General features: G+C 39.9%; 1 protein-coding gene across 3 annotated transcripts in view; it reads left to right on the top strand.

The window, feature by feature from the left end:
• The window catches only part of Ipcef1 (interaction protein for cytohesin exchange factors 1), a 161,319-nt gene that overhangs the window by 102,067 nt on the left and 47,118 nt on the right, over window positions 1-12,134 (top strand). For all 3 annotated transcript variants that reach the window (XM_036169125.1, XM_036169126.1, XM_036169128.1), the window contains 2 exons: window positions 10,246-10,319; window positions 11,694-11,765. In XM_036169125.1, coding sequence (XP_036025018.1) covers window positions 10,246-10,319; window positions 11,694-11,765 — 146 coding nt within the window. The remainder of the gene's footprint in view (window positions 1-10,245; window positions 10,320-11,693; window positions 11,766-12,134) is intronic.

Here is a 12,134-nt window from a genome sequence, read left to right as displayed (position 1 = left end):
CAGGTGCCTGTTGCATGTATGTTCTTCATAATCATGTGTTGAATAATAAATCATGCCACATCTTATCCCATGAAATCTTAGAGATGTATGTAGGACAGGCCTTGGAACTGGGGTTTCTGATCAAAGGACACGCTTCTGTAGTTCTGTCATTTGGTCTGCATTTAATTTCCACCTTTGAGAGACTCTGCACAGCTTGATGACACCGGTTCATCTTGTCTCATCTCTCCTTCAATCTCTGTATACCTCAAGCTCATATTTTAGAAAATGGGGTTCAGATTTTACTACTGGTCACAAGTCCTTGTGCACTAGGAGAATCCAGACTCCATGTGTGCTCTAGGAGAATCTGGCCTCCATGTGTGCTCTAGGAGAATCCAGACTCCATGTGTGCTCTAGGAGAATCCAGACTCCATGTGTGCTCTAGGAGAATCCGGACTCCATGTGTGCTCTAGGAGAATCCGGACTCCATGTGTGCTCTAGGAGAATCCAGACTCCATGTGTGCTCTAGGAGAATCTAGTCTCTGTTGTTATACAGTGGCCTGGGAAGGGACAGCTGATTTCATGTATTAAGCTTCATTTCCAGTGTGTACAAGGGGATGTCAGGGCACAGCTGAGAAAACAGAAGGTGTGTTTGGAGAAATGGAGAGTCTTGTAGTCTCTTTAGATTGTGATGGTCATTGGGCAGCCTCAGTTGCACCATTTAAAGTGAGTCAGAGACTTAGAAATCCATATCTACTCATAAACATGTAGTTGAAAGTTTTCTCTGGTCCCACCCGGCCCTGTGGTCCTGCAGCCACTTATAAAATAACCACTCAGAGGCTTAATAATATTTACAAACTGTATGGCCTATGGCAGGCCTCTTGGTAGCTAGCTCTTATATCTTAAATTAACTCATTTCTATTAAGCTATGTTTTGCCATATGTTCCTTGGCTTTACTGGTCTGCTGGCATGTTGCTCCTTGGGCAGCAGGTGGGTGTCTTCCCCACCTCTGCCTTTCTTCTTTCCTGTTTCTCCCCTTGAATTTCCAACCTGCCTTTAAGCTGCCTCGCCATAGTCCAAAGCAGCGTATTTATTAACCAATGGGAACAACATATATTCACAGTGTACAGAAAGACATTCCCCCAGCATAAACATGAAAGCAGATTACAGATAAATCTTTGCTTTCTTGAGCTATTTCCCTTAAAATTAAGGTTCTATTTCAGAGAACCATAATTTTTATGTTCCACTATGAAACTCCACAATAGTGTCCTTTATCCCAACTCATCTTCTTGTTTGCTCTCTCTTGACGTACATAGCTGCAGAAGCTGGCTTGGTAGCTAGGCGTTCTTTTTTAGTATTTCATATTTCTGTAATTTTGTCTATTTTGTAAGGTACCCTGACATTCATGTTTCCATTTAGAAACTAAAATTAGATGTCTCTAATGTTCTGTATTGGGAATTGAACATAGGCAAGCATAGTACCACTAGGCTGAACCCCCATCTTTATATTTTGCTTTGATATAGGGTCTCACTATGTTGCCCAAGATGGCTTTGAGCTCACTCTGACCCAAGTACCTTTGACCTTACAATCCTTCTGCCTTAGCACCCCATTGTTTTAGTTACTTCCAAGGCTTTATTTTAAGAGAACTTAAGAGTTCTCTGGTGAAAAATGATTTGGAGGTTCAGAGAGTTTTCCACTTACCTCTGGAGTCTACACAGGCACAGATACTCCTGTCCAGCCCTCTGCACCAGTATCCTCAGTGGAGAGGCACATTTATTATAGTTGACAACCCTACCATGACATATGTCATTAGATAGATGGCCACAGGAGCCAGAGGTTATATTAGTGTTCATTCTCGATGCACATATTATGTATTAGAAGTGTCCTTCATTATACAAATATAAAGTATTTTCACTTACACCTCCCAAACACTTCTGTGGCCTTCAATTTAAATACCAGAATTTGATGACCTGTTTTAGTTAAATTTTAAAGTATGCCAAACTTTATGTGAAATATTTATGTGTCAGATCCCGTGCAATCTAAACTTGACTACATAGTTAACCTTTAACCCAAAGAGCATGGATTCAATGTTAAGTCTGAGCCAGTTATATTCAGTTCCGGTGGATCCTCTGGGACCTTGGGTTGCACCTTCTGATAACCGAGTAAGAGGGATTTTATTTACCTATATTTAGACCCCAAACTTGTGCTCCACTTCATGTTTTCAGCTTATTTGAGGCATGTTTATTATATTATAATACCTACTCCATCCACATCAACTCATTGATATAATCATTATAGCAAATTGATTTTAGGTCAGTTGCTTAGGACCAGAGTAACTCCTTGTGTTCATTTACCATTAATCCCACGTCCATCTCCAAGCCTTTGCTTCACTTTCTACCTTCATGAACTTCATAAGAGTGGAGACATAGAGTAACTATTATCTCTTGTGTTGTCAATCAGTGTGATGGTCTCAAGGCTTCTGTACAGCTTAGCATGAGGTGGTTCTTCCTTTTTAATGTTGTTCTATCTCTCTAGCATGAGCACATCATGCCCTTTAGTTACCTGTTGTTGGACATTTAGGTTGTTCCCTGCTTTGGGATATTATGACTAATGTGACTATAAATATTTGCATGTAACTCTTTTCATGGGGATGTGTTTTCATTCTTTGGGAGGTAGGTAGGTACCTAGGAGTGGAATTACTGGGTTGTGCAGTAATCATAGGCTTGTGATTTTTAGAAAATGCTGAAATATTTTCCAAATCAGTTTCCACATCTCATTTTAACATTTTTTTAATTGTCAAAGGAAAAAAAAAAGTCATGTTCCATCACTCAGTCATTCATAACACTTGTAGAGCTTTTCCACATGTGATGGACAATTGTCTCATAAATAACAGTTACTTACTTCAAGATACTACTGTCTGTAGGAGAATCAGACAAACAACCAGGTCACAGCACCATGAGAGGACTGTGAAGGAAGCCAAACTAGCTTCCTCCTAGCTCTGAAGACAAACAGGAGGGAACCTGTCCCAGACTTATGGGAACAGGTTCCACCCATACTGACCCTTGGAAACTCACATGTGAGGGTCAGGTAGTGGGGTTTAGTATCATCAGGGAGCAGCAGGCATTCTGCCCTGCTCGAATTTCCCCAACTCCATTATGTTGCTCACCTAATCAACCCCACAGGATTGCACATCCACAAGATGCTACGTAACTCCCATGATTCATGTTGAGCTTATTGTCTCTTTCTCTCAAGAGATGAGGTCTCTGCTTTGCTCACTAATATGTCTGCACACATGTGACATAGTGAGGAGTCCCTGAAGATATCTGCTGGCTAAATGAATGTATGGAAGCTTTTTGTGAGAGAGAAAAGAGGTTAAGGCAGAGATGAACACAGACGATTGACACCGGAGGCAGAACCAACAGCTTTGCTCCGGTCCTTAGTGTCTGAACTCCACCAGTTTGGACAAAAGTAAGACTTTGGTCCTGCCTAATGATAGGTTCTGCTGGGGAGATGGGTAGGGAGTCAGAGGCACCAGGGAAAGTGGGTGGGCTGACTTAAAAGGAAGTTTGGTATGTAGTCACAGAACACACTATGGCAGAGGGCCCAGTGCTGTATGCTGCTGCACTTAAGATTAGTAAGTTTGCACAGTGGCTGGAGGACAGTACTTTTAAAAGTCATGTTAAGGTTCTGGGGGAAATTAGAAGGTCCCACTACATAACTGTCAAGTGACATTTTAGAACGTTAGGAATCATTAAAGGGAAAGATACCATTTAAGACAGTTATTTTAGTTAATGGATCAGCCAGGAACAGATCTGAAATGGTAGGAAGAGGGATGAGAAGGAGAAGGAGAAGAAAGAGGAGGAGGAGGAGAGGAGGAAGGAGAGAGAAGAAGAAGAAGAAGAAGAAGAAGAAGAAGAAGAAGAAGAAGAAGAAGAAGAAGAAGAAGAAGCAGAAGCAGCAGCAAACTGTCATTCCACAAGAAGTTGCCCATTGTGATTACCACTTCTGAGGCTTTTTTTAATGCAAGTTAAATAAGCAAGGGGCATTTTTTGACACAGCTGCTGTGACTTTGAACACAGCTCAGATGTCTTCAGAATAATGACAAGGAGCTGTTGTGTATGAAAGGGAGGGTTCCTAGGGAAACTTTGTGCAGTGGCTCTGCTCACGTTTCTTTGGATCTCTATTTGAAAGAACCTCTACCTTTTCAGTTATGCAGAAAGGAACCCAGTGAAACAAAGATACATAATTTATCTTTCATTCATTTAAAAAACTGCATTGTTTATTGGGGGCATGTCACAGTGTGCTTGTGGAGGTCAGATAATAACTTTCAGGAGTTCATTCTTCCCTTGCACCACATTTTTGGTCCTGGGGACAGAGTTCAGGTTGTTAGCCTTGGTGGCAAGCACCTATACCTGCTGAGCCAGTTCACCAAATCCATTCATTTATCTCTCAATGAATACAAACTTTAGTAAAAGCAATACTTGTGTGTTTGTTTATGGGTGATGGTGGTGGTAGTGGTGGTGGTGTGTGTATGAGTGCACACATGTGTATGGAGGCTAGAGGTCAATGTTGGGTGCCTTCCTCAATTTCTCTCCACCTTACTTTTCCAGACAAAGTCTCTCCCTAAACCTGGAGTTCTCTGACTATGTTAGATAGGCTGGCCTGTAAGGTCCATGCTGTCTCCACTTCTCCTGTGCTTGGATTATAGGTGTGAGTCACTGTGATTGCCTCTTTTCATGGGTTCTTGGGATTGAACATAGTCTGTATGCTTATGTAGCAAGCAAGCACTTACCAATTGAGTCATTGTCCCACCCCCTGTATATTTCATTTTTATGTTATTGACACGTGAAATGAGCTTATGGGATTGTCTAGGGACATAAGTCATGACATGAATTGGGTATCTAATTTAGCTCCATAAGAATATAGTTTTCTTTGTTAATTTTTTTGGTCTGTTTTTGGTTGAGAAGAGGACAGGGATATTGGAGAAGGTGAAATTGTGGAATTAATTAGGGCCCAACCATAATGGGTTTTCTGCTGAGTTACTTAGGCTTCATCCAAGAGAAACTGGAAACCGTGCAGGGTTTCAATTAGAAGAGTGACATGAAGCATGTTCATGATGGAGAGATTTGCTGTGGCTGTTTTTTAGATGTTATATTGGGTTAAGGAGAGAATTTGAAAGAGGAGGACTGGCTATGGAGGCTTTTTGCAGTAATTTAACAAGAAGCTAATGGTGATGGACAGGACATGACATGGTAGGAATGGATGAATGGACCATCTTGGAAGATACAACCATAACACAACTTCGTGTTTACCTGGTCTGCATGAATTCTGGAAAGGATCATCTTTGTTCATCTTATATAAGAAAACACTGAAGGTTGGGTGGCTCCTAAAGAAGAGGGATGCTTATTTAGTTTGTAATTCTGAAGGCTGATGATGGGATCTTCTTAGCTTCCAGCAAAGACCACATACAGCTTGTTGTGATGGAGAAGCAGAAAGCTTAATGGTTGTGTGCAAAGGGATCCCAGCATGTGAGGAGCCTTTTTACAACAACCTCTTCTATCAGCAGGCAAACCAGTCTCCAGGAAAATGAGAATTCACCTCATGAGAAAAACCTTTGTTCCCAATGGCTTATTTAGCATATTAATTTATTTGTTCATCATGCACTTGTGGTATCCGTGGTCCCATATGTATGTATATGAGACCAAAACGATCATCTCAATTGTCCCACTTTATCACTCTTCACCTTATTCTCTTGAGCCATAGTCTCTCACAGAACCTAGCGCTAGGCTAGTCCCAGAAAACCTCCTGTCTTTGTCTCCCAGAGCACTGGCGTTATAGGTATACATGACACTATGCCTTGCATTTTATGTGGGTGTTTGAGATTTGAAGTTATTTGTCATGTTTGCACAGCAAATGTTCTTATCTGTTAACCCATCTCACCTAGTCATGACTTACTTCACTTTTACTTCATTTTTTTTAGAGAAAGATCATATTAATTTTTGAGAATGTCATACAATGTATTTTGATCTTATCCACCCCTACTCCTTCTTTATCTCCTCTAAGATACATCCCCTATCTCTCCACCCCAACACAATTACTGTTCTCTTTTACTTATTTTTAATAACCCAATTTTGTAGTGCATATATTCAGGTTGTAAGACCCTTCACTGGAGGGTGGTTAACTACTAGGGGCCAAACCCTTAAAGAAGACTGACTCTCCCTTCCTTAGAAGCCATTAGTTATAAAAACTTCCCTGTTAGGGGTGGGAAGTTCATAAGGCCATCTCATCTCCATGCAAAAATGATGACTGACTTGATCTTGTACAGGTCTTGTGTAGGCAACCACAGCTCTTAGTTCATGAGTGAAGTGGCTCCATCATGTCTAGAAGACACTTTTGCTATAGTCCTTCTTGACTTCTGACTCTTAGTCTTTTTGCTCATTTTCTATGTGTTTGTTAACACAGAAACTTGCAACTACATAAAAATGTTTTTTTATGTAGTTGTAATGCTTTTTATGTAGTTGTAATGCTTTTTTATGTAGTGTTTTTTTTAAACTACATAAAAATGCTTCATCTGACAAGGTCTGAGAGCTGCATTAATCTATGGGTATAGAGATTGTCTTAGTTAGGGTTTCTATTACTGTGATAAAACATCATGACCAAAAACAACTTATATAAAAGAAAGCATTTTATTGGGCTTACAATTTCAGAGGGTCGGAGTCCATGATGGTGGAGCATAGTGGCAAGAATACCCGAGAGCTCACATCTCAAGTCACAAGCAGGAGGGAAAGGAGAGAGAAAGCATGCATACAGGGAATGGAGTCTTTTAAAACTTCAAAGCCCACTCCCCAGTGATATACCTCTTTCAACAAAGCCACACCTCCTAATTCTTCTGAAACAGTTCCACCAATTGGGAATCAAGCATTCAAATCTATGAGTCTGTGTGGGCCATCTTCATCCAGGCCACCATAGAAGTATTAGTTTAGAGGTTGGTTTGATATTGTCCATTTAGTAGAAAAATTCACACAACTTTTAAAGACTTTTTAGTCTTTCTTATCAGGGACTAAGCCTTAATATGAATTTTTATGGTGACAGTTTCCAAAGGGCAATAACTGGGATGGGAGAGCTAGAAATGTCTCTTTTATCTACAATTCTTTTTCTTTCTTTCTTTCTTTCTTTCTTTCTTTCTTTCTTTCTTTCTTTCTTTCCTTCCTTCCTTCCTTCCTTCTTCTTTCTTTCTTTCTTCTTCTTCTTTCTTCTTTCTTTCTTCTTTCCTTCCTTCCTTCCTTCCTTTCTTTCTTTCTTTCTTCTCTCTCTCCTTCTCCACCATCTTTTTCTCTTATGATGTCTTGATAGAGAGTGTCATCTTATTCATTGAAGCAGAGAACACAGAAGAGGAGAAGGCACACTGTGGAGTAAGATGATGAGCCTGGTTTGGGTCATTCTTCAGGAGCTCATTATTTATCTATTGGAATAAACACATTGGGCCATTATACAACTATGCAAGGAGCTCCAGGATTCAATATCAATTCAAGTTATAGATTTCAGGGTGTGTGTGTGTGTGTGTGTGTGTGTGTGTGTGTGTGTGTGTGCAATGATGATACCTGAATTTATGTGAGTGCCACAAGTCAGCCATCCAGAGTGCTGGAATGGAGAGAGTAAAGGTTTATGGACTGAATTCCAAGGAACCCTGATATTGGAGAAATAGCAGAAGATCTTGAAGACTTCAAAAGAGGGAGTGATTAGAGGGAAGGTTAGCAGCAGTATTGTGTATCAGGGAAGCCAAGCTAGGAGGCACAGACAAGGATTGGACTATGCTAACATTCACTAGAGTCCAACTCAGGACTTATGGAAGAGTTGGATGGGACTCAGCAATGGAAGTATGTAGACTTCATAGAATCTGGAACAGCTGGCATAGAAATGTGTGTTGGGGGAAGTGGCAACACATGCATAATATGAATGGTTGTTTTCCTCAAGACCAGTTACAGTAATTCACGTAAAAGTTTATTAACATAGCATTGATGTTATGTAGGATGATCAATATGACCATTTTACATAAGATCATCAATTTTGAAGTACTTGAATGGAAATTTAGTACATTCACAAACTGTACAACCATCTCTGTCTAGTTTCAAAACATTTCTAAGACAAAACATTATTGTCTTCAAGTAGTTGTGCCCAATTCTTCATTCCCCAGGGCTGGGATCTATAGCTGTGTTTTTTTTCTTTATGTATTTCTTATTCTAAATACTTCATATACACAGACACAATAATATGTGGCCTTTTGTGACTAAAATATTTCACTTAACATAGTATTTTTAAGCTTTATCTATATAACATGTGCCAGTCTTTTATGGGATTTGTGACTATACATAATATTTCTCTGTATAGATTTATCATAGTTTGTTTATCAATGGTCATTTTATGTTTCAGTCTGTTATCTGTTGTGAATAGTGTTTCTGTGACCATGCATATATTATATATATACCTGAGCATCTGTATTTGGTTGGTTTGGATATGTTTCTAGCAATGGAATTGATGAGCTCTAGGTTTTCCAAAATTATATTTATCCATATAATTGTAATTGAAAAATCACAGGAAACATTGTATATTATGTAAAATATCAACTCATGTATTGAACATTCATTGGATACATGGTATTTTTTTTGTTTTTAAATATGAGATTGGTGAAGCCACTATGTGGTAACTAAATAGCCTATTAATAAACCACATATCTATATATGCACTCAGTGTATATGTGTGTGTGTGTGTGTGTGTGTATTTTAAAAAGAAAAATTCTCACTAGAATTGAGTTTTAATTCTTATAAGGGAGAGCATGCAGGTACATATTTGGATAAACTGAGATATCTAGGAGATAGAGGCTAGGAATGGAGTTGACTAGTTTAATTTTTCTGAAGAAATGATATAAAAAAGAGACAGAATAATAAAGTCAAGTAAGATCACCTTGGAACAAATTGAACAGCTAACTGATTTGAAAATTAAGACTGTATTTTTCAAAATCAAATTTTATCCACCTCCTAATATCTGCCAATTCATTTACTTTTTTTTTTTTTTTTGGTTTTTCGAGACAGGGTTTCCCTGTGTAGCTTTGCACCTTTCCTGGAACTCACTTGGTAGCCCAGGCTGGCCTCAAACTCACAGAGATCCTCCTGCCTCTGCCTCCTGAGTGCTGGGATTAAAGGTGTGCACCACCACCGCCTGACAATTACATTTTGTTTTTTTAATTGTGTTTCTCTGCCCAATGTGACTGAAAGGAGATTTGAGCTCCACTTACGACATATGACCCAACTTCTTTGTGGATCATCTCAACTTTTATTCATATATCATAGATCACCTGGTTCACCGAGAGGTGGAGCCTTGATTGCATTGCCTGTAAAGCTTTTGTTGATTTAAAGCAACATGCACCTTATACTATCCACAGTGTCATTTTTTCTTGGGGACTTTCTTCCACAAGAGTCAACCATTGCACTAGGATTTTATACAGTGTGGCTCTGACTGAACCCTCCAAACACTGCCTGCAGACTTGGGGGAAGAAACAGTTCCTGCTGAGTGTCTGTTAAGTGCTGTGTTAATCTGAGCTCCCACAAGTCCGAGCAACCAGTGAGATGTGTATCTGTGGGTTTGCCAGCTTCAAGGCCTGAGCTCTGTCCACCATCTCAAGGCCGCTGATGAGGTTTTGTCTCCAGTGCTTGTGGCTCACCACAGTTGGGGGCGGGGATGTGATGCTGAGCCTGCCTCTGGGTTCAGCAGGAAGCAGGACGTTGATGGGTTAACTCTGTGGGTTTCATGAGGACAGAAGGAGAGTGGGGCAGGCACAGATCTGCTGTATATCGATCATCCTTAGCTGTATCATGTCACTTCTTTTTTATCATTTATATTATTTTTAATTTTTCGAGATAAGGTTTCTCTGTGTAGCCCCAGATGTCTTAGAACTCACTCTGTAGCCCAGACTGGCCTCGAACTAACAGAGGTGCTCCTGCCTCTGCCTCCCAAGTGCTGGGATTAAAGGTGTGTACCACCACCACTCGGCTCTCATGTCACTTCTTATGAAGAGTTTCTCTTTATGTTTTTTAGAAAATTAATTTCTTCCATAAACAGTGTATCTAAGTCCATGGCTCATTAACACTACTTCACTGACATTCCTGTGGGTTCTGTTTCTTCTCACGTATATACTCTCTAGTTCATGTTGTCAATATGTTGGAGCCCAGCATCAGAGCATTCATTACTGCATGTGCTGTGTGTTTGTTTCAGGCAGAGAAAGCTGATGGATTTGTCAACCTGCCAGATTTCACAGTGGAAAGAGCCTCTGAATGCAAGAAAAAACAGTGAGTCTTTTCTCCCTTCCCACCCTTCAAAAGCCCTGGGCCAGAATCATAGCCATTTTCAATGTTCATCTAGTGATAGGGTGATTTGGAAGTGGATACAGGTACAATTCAAATACCTGGGACTTTTGACCATTGAGTGTTGGCACTATACAAATACATATTCATAGAAAATGTACATAGAAATGATAACCTTTCATTTTCTGGCATGTCAACCCATGGGGTGGATGGGTTTTAACCACCCTGCCCCCTGAACTGAACACACACAAAGGCAAGGGAATCAATGTCAAGGTTTTGACCTTGTAAAGAACAAGTGTCTAAACAGGGGTCACCAGACAGAGATGTAGTCCCTACAGTAAGACCAGGTCATCTTAGTTCATGGTATTATTAGTACCAGCCTTGACATTCAATGCTTTGATGCGTTTAGGTTGGGATTGTATCCTGCTATAGAGTAAGTGTGCGCAGTGATGGGATAAAGTAGGCTCCAGCTAACGGTTATTGTTCTGCTAAGGACAGAGCCCGAAGGGTCTGGGAACAGCCAAGGTCTCCCTAGAGTCCTGGGTATACGCTCTGATCACATGGTCATTTCAAGAGAGCACCCTACTGTGACTTGCTTTTATGTCTTCTTTCATCTTTGTCTTGTTGTTTCTTCTTTCTCCAATATCTTCTCCTTTATTATCGGAAAGGAACACTTCTTCATTGATGAGCCGTGGATTGTTTTCTTGGGAAGCAGTGTTAGATTTTATTCTTTGCTGTCCTGGTGTAATAGCTGTGTCTTGTTCTGTGTTGATTGTGTTAATGCTTGTGGTTTTTGATGGGTTATTGAAAACAAAACAAGCGAGACAACTCTGTCCTCTTCTTCAGAATTTGTGGTGTGATTGGTAAGTGGAAACATTGTGCTTGCTAATCACTGATGGGTCACAAATTTCCTTTAACTAATATCTAATTTGTATTCTTCCTTTACCAATACAGAGCCCCTTATCTATGGCTTCTGAAGAGTCATGTGGTGTGGAAGTTGCATGCCTGATTCTTTTCATATAACTAAAACTCCACTGTATGGTTGATTGAATTTAGATAATACCTTGCTTGAATGAGTTGATCTAAATACTGCAAAGTGACAATTCAGGGACTCTCAACTTAAATGTATTGTCTCTACACTTTTAAATAGTTAGCAGGTGAAAAAGATACACACACACACACACACACACACACACACACACACACACACATTTAAATGCAAACAACTGAATAGCTAAGATGCAGTTCTGACATGATAAATTGACTCTTCTCACTTCACTAAGTTAAAAAGGGGCCAGATAATAGGTATTTAATATAATTACTTTAAAAACACTAACAGTGTACTTTTCTCCTTTCTAGTGCGTTTAAGATCAACCACCCACAGATCAAAGCCTTCTATTTTGCAGCAGAGAATTTGCAGGAAATGAATGTGTAAGTAGAGGATACTGGTACATCCAGTCCCTAAGAGAATGAAGTTACTTTGGTCAGGCATCAGAGTTTTAAGCCAATGATCATATCAGTTATTGTCCTACTTGTTTTTATTTTTTTAAGTTTGTTCTGTTAATTCCTTAAGCAATTATAAAACCATCTTGCTTTCTTCTCTAGCGTGTGCGGTCATTTGGGGAGATATACTTACCTCAATGGCTGTTTTAGGAAGTCGTTGTTAAGATTCTTCTGAAGGAGCCACTGAGAGGAGAGACAGACGGACATGTGATGCGATGAGAACTCACATCACAAGGAGAAGGACCCATCCCCACTCAGGCTCTGCAGCCTCTAGCATATGCTGTGTGATTGTCACAA

The sequence above is a fragment of the Onychomys torridus genome, chromosome 19 (genome assembly GCF_903995425.1).
Source record: "Onychomys torridus chromosome 19, mOncTor1.1, whole genome shotgun sequence".
Classification (NCBI taxonomy): domain Eukaryota; kingdom Metazoa; phylum Chordata; class Mammalia; order Rodentia; family Cricetidae; genus Onychomys; species Onychomys torridus.
Note: the sequence above shows the minus strand (reverse complement) of the source record. Positions and strands in the feature narration are given on the sequence as shown.